The 12,554-nt window shown below is 38.7% G+C and overlaps 1 protein-coding gene across 1 annotated transcript in view; it reads right to left on the bottom strand.

The window, feature by feature from the left end:
• Positions 1-253: 253 nt before the first annotated feature.
• Positions 254-12,554, bottom strand: part of ADGRB3 (adhesion G protein-coupled receptor B3) — a 479,906-nt gene continuing 467,605 nt past the window's right edge. Inside the window, exons 28-30 of the mRNA XM_075707045.1 lie at positions 10,900-10,935; positions 2,366-2,470; positions 254-442 (exon numbers count right to left, since the gene is read on the bottom strand). Of these exons, the coding sequence (XP_075563160.1) occupies positions 254-442; positions 2,366-2,470; positions 10,900-10,935 (330 nt within the window). The remainder of the gene's footprint in view (positions 443-2,365; positions 2,471-10,899; positions 10,936-12,554) is intronic.

The raw sequence follows: 12,554 nt of genomic DNA on the forward strand, positions 1-12,554 counted from the left end.
TTACCTTACAAATCCATTCCACGGGTACTTACAACACACGATGGTAAGAATTGTACACCTGGTTCTCCACTAGCCGCACTAGTGGGAATATACTGTACGAAAAAAACCACTGACATTCGGCACAGGAAGAGCCTGACATAAAGTAGTCACAATGTTCAAACAGGAGCGTCAGGATTCCCAAAGTCTCTTTATTGTCAGTGCAATGAATTATTTTTGTTTTGTTTTTGTTTTGTTCAGTTCGTTTTCATTTTTGTTAAACTTCTGTTTGAAAGTCACCTTCTTGCACATCTAAAGGCAAGTTCAGACACTTCTCCCATTCTGCTGGTCTGAGTTCTAAAGCATCTTTTGCCTCTGTGTCTAATACATTTATCGTTGTATAGTGTTGGTAGTCGCCTGTGGTTTTGAAACTGTCCCATGGAGCCTTGTTCGGTGCTGAGTTCTCCTGAAGACCAGAGAATAAACAAGAATTAAAAACAAGGATGAAATAATGTGTTTTCTAAGGCTGATCCGCTAACGCGCTCTCATGAGACAGAGAAGCCAGGGAGTGGAAATGACTTTGCAGGGAGCCAGGCTGGTGGGTGTTCAGCACCGTTGTGACTCTTCCTCTGTGAACAAACACCACTTTGGCACGCTCCTCACCTGAGCTGCCAGCTAAGCCCTGTCTTTCACAAGAACCAATGTATGTGAGGAATGGCTGAGTGATCCAGTACCAATAGCCATCTTTTTAATAGCAGTTGTGTAGAAAAGTGGGAGAAGAGAAGGGAAGGTAATTGAGAAGAGCTTACTGCCTGAAATACGTAGTGGTTTGAGCCAGAGATTGCCAGCTGGATTTTAACTGGGGCAGGTGCATGACAGAACCACGGAAACCTAGTCCCTGAAAATGCTGTGAGAGCTACCTTGCTTTCAGGCCGATGAGCTCATGTATATTACAATTAATAGGCTGAAAGCTGGTTATTTTCTACTGAATGATTTTTTTTGGATGCTAAGTTTTTATAGGGTAAAAGACATTATGGACTAAGACCAATTTCATTAGCGATTTCTTCTGTAACATGTTGGGTGGGACTTAGTTGCCAAACCCTAACATTTTTGCACCATTTTGGATGCCTTTCGATTTTCTGCCTGATCTCCAACTATTTTTCATGAGAGATGGAGGTCTCCTTTGAGTCCTGTGTCATCAATGCCTGTACTGTGCTGTAGACTAAGACACCTGAGGCTGTCTCAAATAGCCCGAGATGCCTATATTTAGGTACCTGGATCACTCTCTGACTGTCTTACAGATAGACCATTCCTCCAGGCAGCTTGTATTAACAGACCTTTCAAAAACATAGCACCAATGCAAAACAGAGTAAACACAACTCTTCCTCTGAGATTCCCTTTGAGATTTTGAATTAATTCAAGCTTTGTATGGACAGCAAATCTCAAATAGGGAGGCGGATGCAAACTTTACATGTCAGCAAATCTCAGAAGGGGGAGTGAGCGAGAACTGGGTGCAAAATAACACATATCACAGCTAAAGGTTCATCAAAGAATCAGGGCCAAATTTCTGCTGGATTAAGATGATGTAAATGATGTAAATCCATTGGCCTCACATCTGCTAGTACCTCTTCTTCATGTCTGAAAGCAGCTCTTCTGAAAAAGTTATAGAATACAATGATTCTAGCTTAGTTCCATTTAATATACAATTTCCACTTTATAAAATTATATATAAAATTATTACTAATCATAATATTACTGCTAACAAATATGTCACACTAAATTAGCTGTTTTAATTAGGCAGAATCAACCATTTCCTTGCTGTCATTATCAGATGTAGTCAGGGTGTTATGCATGTGTGTATAAATTTGAATTATGGTGATAGCAGAGTCAACTCAGGATGATTTAATTTTTGCTTTTCCCATGGTAAATATTTACAAACCTATTACAGAAAAGACATGGCATTACAGGGACCCTGTGTGCTTTCTGGACTGTCTCACGTATAGGTGAATCTAGCTGGACTTGTTTGTAGTAGTAACTAATTCAATATCTGCTTGCCTAGCTAGAGGAAAAGCCCTACTGGCCAAATTACATTAGTGAGCTACTTTCTCTATATAAAGTCCTTTAGACTTGGTAGACACATACAGATTTGAAAAGTGTTCCCTACAGTCGCTATAATGACGGCAGTGAGTTAGTTATGGTCTGGTTGTAAAACCTAATGAGTCTCATCATAGGTTAGATTACTGAAAATATCTTTTGTTCTAATTTCTGAGGCTATCTAAAGGTAGTGCAGAGTGAGGTCTTCTTGAGAAATATACTGAATTACAAGGACTCTTGTTTCATTGTTGTTAAGGATCCATCATATTTTAAATACCTAAAAAGGAAAACTTACCATACTGCCTGATTTTGGTACATCCCGAAATCTGTCCAGTGTCTGAAATTTCTGATTTAACTCTTGAAACAATTCCATGTGCCTCTTTCTTGTATGCATGACCTTCTGCAAAATGGAAAATAATTGCTTATATTTATAATTGAATCTGGGCTTTTTTAAGAGAAGCATTATTTTTCCCAACATAATAAAGTAAATTGAATTTGGCAGGGCCATCTTTTCCCTATAGACTCGACCAATGGAAGTGAATTGTACTGTGCCTTCTCTCTGCTCTGTTTAATGTTCTTCCTGTGTACAAGAGACTGTTTTTACCCCACATTTATTGAGTTGCTGAAATTAAGGGACACTGTTTTTGTGCTAGCCTAGAAGTATTCTGAAAGTAATGGCAGTTTCTCAGAAGGATATTTCTCTTGCACATTAGGAATATTTTCTAAAATTTCTGTTTTCAGCATGGGTGCTAGTATTTTAATTTCTGTAGGAATGCAACAGCAGTTTGTAATGGTCCCTATCAGAATAATTTTTATGAGAATGCTGAACTCAGAAATCTTGGCCCAAAATGGAAAAGCCTCAAATGTTATGGTTTTTTTAATTAGACATCTTCTGTCATTCAGATCATCATAAAATGCAGTTGAAATGTCATTTCTATTAAGAAAGTAGGCACAATTTTTCAATTTTACTTGCTTTTTTATGTCACGGACTGGCAATTGGAAACCACCCTCCCTCTAGCCCATGCACAGGGCATTCCTCCACAAAAACTAATTATATGGCACTCCTATGCAAGAGGTGGGGACCCCAAACAGCCCCCACAATTGGAGGAGCCCTTGGCCACGTATCTGCCTTGGCAGTTACATGGAGAGTGAAGCCTGTTTTCAAGCCTAGACTGTCAAGCCTACCATCTGTGTTGTTTCCAAATAAGTTCACGCTCAGGTATGGATTCAGACCGGCCTCCGGAGCAAAGCCGAAGGCTGCCTACTGTTTAGCCAGTCTCATGGTTCTGTGGTCTGGGTGGACAGGGGACGGGAGGGACTGAGGATGCTTCACCTCAGTCCAACAGCAGATGGGCTCAGCTTGGCTTTTCTTAAGCTTTTGTAACTGTTTGAACTTGAGTTACAGCCAGGGCAGCAGCCAATAATGTTGATAGAAAATGTGCAGGACAACAGCCTCTATGTACGTCCACTAATTGTCAAGCCTGATTTTCCCTGGTGTTGTACGTGACAAACCCTGCAAACTTACGTATGCAGTGCCTGAGTGTGAGCCTTCCCAGCAAGTACAGCTTCTGCCAAGTCTGGGTTGGTACATTTTAAAATGGAGTGGCAGTATCTGACCCTCAAATAATGCTTTACCAATACTGATTTTAGCTTTTATCTTTCATTTGCATTCTGTGTTTTTAAATTTCATGAAATGTGGCTGCTTTCTTGACCATGCATTTCTACCGCTATGCTGTAATAACCATGTAATCCTTAATATAGCTACACCATAGCCTGAGAACTTGTTTCACTTCTGAGAACAGGAAATTGGCAACATTATTCACAAAAGGGACATGTGATACAGTAAGCAATTAAAGACCTATTAACTTAACAAGAGTTGTGGGGTGAATAAGGGAAACAATTTTGCAGGATTTGGTGAAGAACTACTTGCAAAATGTAATTTAACCAGAGATAGCTAATCTAAATTTATGAGAAGAGTTTCACTTCAGTGACTTCCTAGGGATTCTTTTAAGCTATTGCTGTTATGGTAGACAGGGATATGTAGCAAATTTCCTATACATAGAATTTAAAAAAGAAAGGTTCTGCCTCAAAGGTCATTATTGGCTGAAATAAGAAGACATGCTCATGGGAATAAAACAGATTTGGTGGGTTAAAATACTGGCAATAAAAGCAGGAAATAGCATATGACTGTGAAACAAGTATCTCCAGTTGGAAACTTTTTAATAGAAGGTTAGGAATATAGAGAATGCTACTTTCTGATATTTTTCTGAATCGTGTACCCAAGAATTTGTTAAATAGCAAATATGAATAATGCAAATGTCTTTCTCAGTTCATTACATTATTGCTGAGGAGAAGCGGGTGGGAGGAGAAATTAAACACTTGCAGTGGGAAGTCTGCCAGAAAAAAGGTTTTAAATTTTATTCTTAATAGCAGAATGACTTGCATGCACATGTACCTATGGATCTTCATTGCTTTGTGTTTCCCTGGCTTCCATTCCATAATTCCTAACCACTGACACCCTCCCCTCCCCACTGCTTATAAAGAATGATCTGAACTGAAGGTGCAGTAACTTAAATTTCCAACTTTATATCTTCTTTTCTAGAGTTCTTTTAAATCCCTGGTTAGAAAGCACCAACTTATCCCCTTTCTAGAAAATATGCACTGTTGGGTAACTCTTTCTCTTTTACTAGAAAATAACTCACAAAGTATTTGTGGGTGTTTAATCTGTTTTCTCTATTAAATGAGCAATGTGGAAAACACAGCTTCATCAATCTTAGAAATGCATAAGTTTTATCAATACAGAGCTGGAGATCTGACCAACATATACTAGGATGATTGTAGTAGCATCAGGACCTGAACACGATGGAAAAACTTCTCATGCTGCCTTTTAAAAGCACACCTTCTTTAGGTAAGCTGGGGATTTGCCCATTAATGCCGCATCCCCTCCAGAAGCATCTGAGTTAGCCACCAGGCTGCAGACACACATCTTCTTGTGAACTTTCCTGCAGGCTCCATAACTCTTCTGCCTCACACCCTAAAGGGGGTCCAACTGAACTGACATCCCTTCCACATTTCTACCCCCACTCACAAGCAACTTGAAGTGTGTGTTTTGAAAAGACTAAGCCTTATACTCTGATGAGCATCTGCTCTCAGAAGAGGATTCAGAGGGTGGATGGCTATCATCAGGATGGGAAGGACTTCAAACATAACTCTGTACCCAACTCCCTTTTTTATTTATGACGGGGTTTTAGCTGAAATCTAGCTCAAGCTCAACTATTCTCATGAAGATTTGTGGTCAATCTTATGAATAACAGTAATAGTAATAATAATAATGAAGTAATTACATTTGCCTTGGAGATTTTCTATATTGTCACAGGTAAAAATGCTCTCTCTCAAATATTGTATGAAACAGCTAAGTGAAAAGAACAGATGGGGGAATGCCTTCCCAGCCCTATAATGGAAACATGCTGTGTTTTCAAGATGTTATAGGTATGATCAGATGCCAAACTTAAGAGCGGGAAAGGATTTTTCCCTGCAAGCATTTTTTTTTTCACCTTTGTCTTCAAGAGAGGTCTTCAGGTTAGTAAGAGGACAATTTTAAACTTTTGTGTGGGTTTGTAATGTTGTTGTAATGAATAGCTATTGCAGATTAAATTTGGAAAGAATGCAGCTCCAGCAATTAATGATCAATTTAGTATTATTGCTGCTGAAAGTCTACTGCTCTGTGGAAAGAAAAGAAGACATTCTGGTATTCACACTTGTCCTGTGTATCCTTGCTTTCCCTCATGGGTTGAGCACAAAAAAAGCCAGACATGACTTGAATCCTGGGGAGGGGAGCAGGGTAATAAGGCACATTTCTGAATTATTTGGTATAAATGTTATTACAAGTAGATTCAATGACAGCCTCATATAAAGGGGAGAGTGGAGTGGATGGCTGGGGAAACCCAGGAGTCAGACCCTCTTATAGAATTTAAAGGTAATTGTGATCTTGAATCCTAAAATGCATGTTGACACATTGACACCATTTCCCACAGCATTCTCCTGGAGAAACTGGTTGTTCATGGCTTGGACAGGCATACTCTTTGCTGGGTAAAAAACTGACTGGATGGCCAGGCCCAAAGAGTCATGGCGAATGGAGTTAAATCCAGTTGCCGGCAGGTCACAAGTGATGTTCCCCAGAGTTCAGTACTGGGGCCAGTTCTGTTTAATATCTTTATCAATGATCCGGATGACGCATTCAAGTGCAGCCTCAGTGATTTTGCAGATGACACCAAGTTGGGTGGGAGTATTGATCTGCTTGAGGGTAGGAAGGCGCTGCAGAGGTATCTGGACAGGTTGGATTGATGGGCTGAGGCCAATTGTATGAGGTTGAACAAGGCCAAGTGCCGGGTCCTGCACTTGGGTCACAATAACCCCATGCAACGCTACAGGCTTGGGGAAGAGTGGCTGGAAAGCTGCCTGGCCGAAAAGGACCTGGGGGTCTTGGTCGACAGCCCACTGGATATGAGCTGGCAATGTGCCCAGGCGGCCAAGAAGGCCAACAGCATCCTGGCTTGTCTCAGGAATAGTGTGGCCAGCAGGAGCAGGGAGGTGATTGTCCCCCTGTACTCGGCACTGGTGAGGCCGCACCTGGAATACTGTGTCCAGTTTTGGGCCCCTCACTACAAGAAGGACATTGAGGTGCTGGAGCGTGTCCAAAGAAGGGCAGCAAACCTGGTGAAGGGTCTGGAGAACAAGTCTTATGAGGAGCGGCTGAAGGAACTGGGGTTGCTTAGCCTGAAGAAAAGGAGACTGAGGGGAGACCTTATCACTCTCTATGACTACCTGAAAGGCGGTTGTAGTGAGGTGGGTGTTGGTCTCTTCTCCCAAGTAGTTAGCGAAAGGAAGAGAGTAAATGGCCTCAACCTGCATCAGGGGAGGTTTAGATTGGATATTAGGAAAAATGTCTTCATGGAAAGGGTAGTCAGGCATTGGAACAGGCTGCTCAAGGAAGTGGTTGAATCCCCATCCCTGGAGGTATTTAAGAGATGTGTAGATGTGGTGCTTAGGGACTTGGCAGTGCTAGATTAAAGGTTGAGCTCAATCTTAAAGGTCTTTTCCAACCTAAACAATTCTATGATTCTACGATTCTATGTCAATAATACTGTTTAACTCTCCTGTATGTTTTTGTAAGTGTCAGCATACATGTATTATGAAGTCCTCCTGGGAATTTCCACAGCATCTGTATTTCTGTTCAACATAATTAGAATGAATTTTATTTGATCTGACAGCTAATATTAGTGTTAAACCTTCATGAAAAAGCTACCCGTCCAGCTTTGGGGAAAACCAGAACATAATGACTGGGATTGGAGGGCATTTAGCTGGAGTTACCACAGCCAGCAGCAGCAAGGATCCAAAACACCCAGACTTATGAATTTTGATCATGTTTTGGATACTGGACTGCATGAATAAGTCTAAAATAATCCTTGGTAATAGCAAGAAAAGAACTGTAAAGCTGTTACATGTTGACTGTTCATTTTAGCAAACTTCAGAGTTCAACTAGATTAGTCAGTGTTTTGCAAAATCTGAGGACAGTGTATTATGTAGCAGAAATACTTTCTGCCTACAGACTAAACCTACTATGTTACAGTATGTCTTCTTTTTTCTACATAAAGGAATTATTTAAGAATGTAATGGTAATCTATTTAAAAAGGGAAAATAGGATACAGGTGGCCCAGTTCTTGAAAGTCTCCTCTCTAAACAGCTTAAGACCTATGATAAGGGCTGGCCAGTTTGGATGCCATCTTTTTCTCTCTCCCTTTCCTTTGACTAGAAGCATAAGTTTTCTATAACACTACCCAGCACAGTCACAGGACTTTTATTATTATAGTCCATTGCAAAAGCCCTTAAAACTACACCTGTATTTCTACATGTATTGGAGATAACAGGGACAGAGAGTATTTTATGGTGTTGAGTACAGTCTTAGTCTGCCTGTGTTCACACTACATAGCAGCTGGCTTTGAGTGTCATCGGTGGCCCTCAGAAGAAAATTGCTTTTCCTGTGTTTCTTTGTTTTTACTTCAAATTGTCTATATTAAGGTGAGCATTGCATGGCAGTTCACTATCATAGTCTTTTTTTTTTTTTTTTTATAACTCTGAAACTATGACTCTACAGTAGTAAGTCAAACATGTTCAAGACCATTCTCTGGCACCACCTAGCATGGAATGTTCTCCATGAATGCTACTAAATTGTCTTAGTCTCCAAAATAAGGAGTCTACAACCAAATTGCCAATTGTGAATGTTACCCACGTTGCACTGGTTCCCAAGGATGTTTCAGGAATTGTTTGGAGAGACAAGGGTGGTCTAGACTAAAATAGTGAAGATCATTCTAAAAATTAATCCATACAAAAATTGGCATTTTGGCACCCCAGGAATATTCCCCCAAATGTCTAATTTAGTAAGATAGGCATAGCCTGAGGGTTTGTCTTGTATGGATATAGACAGAGGTGTGTGAGAGGTTGAGGATGTAGAGACTGTTGGGAGACTCTTAAAAGGAAAAGGACAAAGGGAACCAAGCTTGACATGGTCTTGTCCATACTGCATATTTAGCATTGTTATCCTCAGAACCACATCCATAGCATTTGTTATCCTCAGAACTGTCGAAGGACATTGTCTTAGAGAGTGCCAGCTGGCACTGGTCACAGACAAAGCAGAGAAAGTGTTAAACATTTAAGTAGTATGGCCAATCACTCCAGCCTGACCTCACCTCCAGTCTCTATTTTGCAGTCAAGCTGCTTTGAAGTATCGGAATAGCAGCGTTTTGGTCACACAACACTATCTCAATCCCCTTCATCAGTATGCCTTGCTGAGTGAAGGAATCTGGGTGCCCATTTGAACATTTTATGGCTTTTTTATTTTGCTTCACCTCAGCCACCCAGCCATGCTGTGTGTAAGAACACAGGAAAGCCCACAGGCTTAATCAGAGGAGCCATAAAGCAGGGAAGTGAGAAGGGGTTAGTCTGAGTCGGTACTTCTAAAACACAGCAGCAACTGGCAGAGTATTGTTGCCACTCACTTCCTCAGCAGTCACTCTTAATGACCCATCCATCCCTTTTTACAAACAAATACGTTTTCCTGCATTATAGTTGTACTTCTAAAAATATTAGGCCATGGAGCAACAGTGCTGTAAACGATGAAAAAAAGGTGTAAGCATCTTAAACACACTGTGTGAGTCAAAAGAAAATACGTAACGGGAGGCCTGATTCTTGACATCAGAATGTGTACAGCATTGTTGGTGTTTATTTGGTGTTGGATTATGCTCTCCTGAATGGTAAGAAGAATGTTTTAGTATCTGTTGCCACAGAGAATGTTCTCATTGTGAATGGCATGATATTCCTACCTTTCAATAAAAAACAGTAAAAATCAGAATTCTTTATTTCATTATAATTATAAAACTTCTGTTCATATTGCTTGAATTTAATTTTAGAATTGCTTGCTCTTCAGAATTTTGTTGTTGATTCATGTTTTTCTTCTTCCTTTCTAGGCATTTATCCTAAAGCATATTTAGGAATATCTTTTAATTTTATTTTCCTTAAACTTACTATGAATCTTTGGTGCTTTATTTGAGATGTTACATGACTGCTTAAGGTAGCTATAGTCTCTGGGGGAAAGTGACATAAGAGATTAAGGCATGATGTTAAACTACCAAGAAACCACAATCTGACACGGAAGGTCAGCATTTCAGCAAAAGCAGGTCACCAAAGCAAACCCTTCTCTCATTGTAAGGTTTCTATGACCACTGCTATGGCTGCATTTTGCTAGCTCCACCTCTTTCTTTTCTGTGGACTAGAATCTGAAATCTGAAAGTACATGTGCTGTGCTCACAGCCCAGATAATAATAAAAAATGCTTTTGTTTGCACATGCAAACAGAGAGGGTGATTTTTAAAGTTATGGTTGATATATACTGATCACTGGATGTTAAAGTTTAGCCTGAGATCTGTAGTTTCCATGCAAATATTATGTTTGTTCAACTTCTCTGGAGGCACACATAATGAATTATGTCAAACTATTAACATGCATGAACAGACAACCTATGCAGAAACCCCAAATCCATAAATTATTAACATCCCCTTGAAAACTAACTGCTATATTGCTTCTGGTAGAGAATAGAGAGAAAAACCTCAAATAAACAAAAGTCTAAGAGACTTCATACTGACTGAGATAGAACAAAATGGTCATTAACTAACACAACCAAACCTCCTCATTCAATGGGGTCTAAGTCTGAAATTGTGGGTATCCAACCTAAAGAACCTTACATGAACTTGATTTTTTATATACCATGTGATCCATAAGCTGCAGCACTTCATCATTCAAAATTCGACACATTCATAATCACTATTTGGATGTGAAACGCATACGCCAGTGAATTAGTATTGAAGAAAGAGAGAACTGAAGACTGAGAACCTCTTGAATATGAGAACCTCTTGAACAAAGCAACCGTCTGCAACAATGTGGCCTGTCCTACAGAAGTGTCACACTTTTTCAATAGACTGATAGTCAGCAAAACAAAACAAAACAAAACAAAAAAAAGAAAAACAGATGAAGAGGCAGAGAATTTTAAAACTGAAACCATGATGGTTACTATTGCAATATGACAGTTTGATCTCAGAATATGTTACAAACAAGTTGCACCAAAGTAGTTTTCATGAATTGCTCATCGTGTTCTGTACAGTACCAATTGAACAACCCTGTGACCTCTACTATGTCAGAAGGCTAAAATCTGCTAAATGAACACATTTACTTTTAGGAAAATACTTTTAATAATCAGGAATAATTCAGTAAAACTTACTTCAAAGTCAAGGTCCGAATAACGTGATTTTCTTCTCTATTAAGCAGTAAAAAAGAAAGAAAAAAGAGGTTGTATTAACAAGGGGACTATCCACCAAATCATATTAATGACTCTAAATAACATTCTTGTTTTCCTGTCAGATATATATTAGGTATTCTGTGAGAGGTTGTAGATTTTATCTTGGTAATTTAAGATTAATGCATGACTTTGCATACAGTTTATTAGGCAAGTATCATAGTCTTTTCTCTGAAATAAACCAGACTGCATTTCACAGAGATGCATAATGTGAATGTTATTTGCATGCATTGAAACTGTTTGTGTATAAAATATATCTATTTCTATACTATCTGTGGTATTTCCAAATTATCATCAAATTTATACTTTTTACACAGCTATCTATACGTATCCAAGATTTAGATTTGTATAGGTACACAGAAATTGATTCTTTTCTACATCAGGCTTACATTGGTACAACTCCATTGATTTTAATGGAATAACTGATAGCAAAATCAAGCCGAAACCATCTATACTTTCTGTAGCTTCAGCTTGTTTGTTTGCAATGACAATCTGGATGGAGAAAGCAATGATTTTGTTTTACACTTATGACAAATCTAATTCAAAGCATCTGATATAAAGCAAGAATGATTTAGTAGTGAAGTAATTGCTTGTATACAATGCAACAGAATATGATTGCTTAGATATATCACAAATAATTTAGCACAGAATTTTTTTACAGATTTTCAAAGAAACCAATTATAAAGTCAAATTATATCAGAAAGAAGCAGAAATATTATAAAGAAGAGATAAAAATATCTTTTTTCTCCTAAGGTTGGAAATTGAATGGCTTGCAAAAGACTAAAGAGATGTAGAAACAGCAGTTGGAACAGCTGAAAAAAAGAGTGCAAAGAACATGTGAATGGAAAGAAAACATACATTTCCCTTCAGGAAGGAGAGTTAAAGGACAGTAAAGGTACTCCAAGAAAAGAAAAAGGCTTGCTGCTATGATTTAACCCTAATTTTTGTGGTAGGGTAGGTCATGGTGAATGGATGCTTTCAAACCGTACCTAATATCTGCAGTGAGATACAAATCAAACCCATTAAGTCAAGATGAATAATGTTACTGACTTTGTTAGACTTTGATTTTATTTGGTTTAACAAACATGCAAGTTTTAGCAAGCTGTTTTGTTTTCTTGCAATTGAAAGAAATAATTTTACAAGTCGTTCACTTGTAGAAGGCAGAAAACATTTGGTCTCTGAGCCAATACCACTTTGATAATACCACTATGTGACATATTGTCTAGTTTTGTAGTAAAATTTTGATGCTTCAATCCACACTAATATGAAGAAGATTGCTGTAACACTGTCGACACACTCTGATGCCTAAAGAGCCGGGAGGCAGTGTGAAAGAACAGTCTATAATAGAACTAAACCAACCAACAACAACAAGCTTTGGAGAAGCTATCTTTAATCAGCAAGGCTCGATTTAACCTAGCACACTTTAAAAAGTATTTAAAAATAAATTTAAAAATTCTGCAAAAATAAGTATCATGAAAACATGGAAACAACAAAGGTCTTGGAGGTAAGAAAAATATGAGGACATTATGCTCAAATTCTTAAAGTATCTAAGTTCTTACTTCTCACTCATACTAAGGGGA

Source organism: Pelecanus crispus, chromosome 3 (assembly GCF_030463565.1).
Source record: "Pelecanus crispus isolate bPelCri1 chromosome 3, bPelCri1.pri, whole genome shotgun sequence".
Taxonomy (NCBI): Eukaryota; Metazoa; Chordata; class Aves; order Pelecaniformes; family Pelecanidae; genus Pelecanus; species Pelecanus crispus.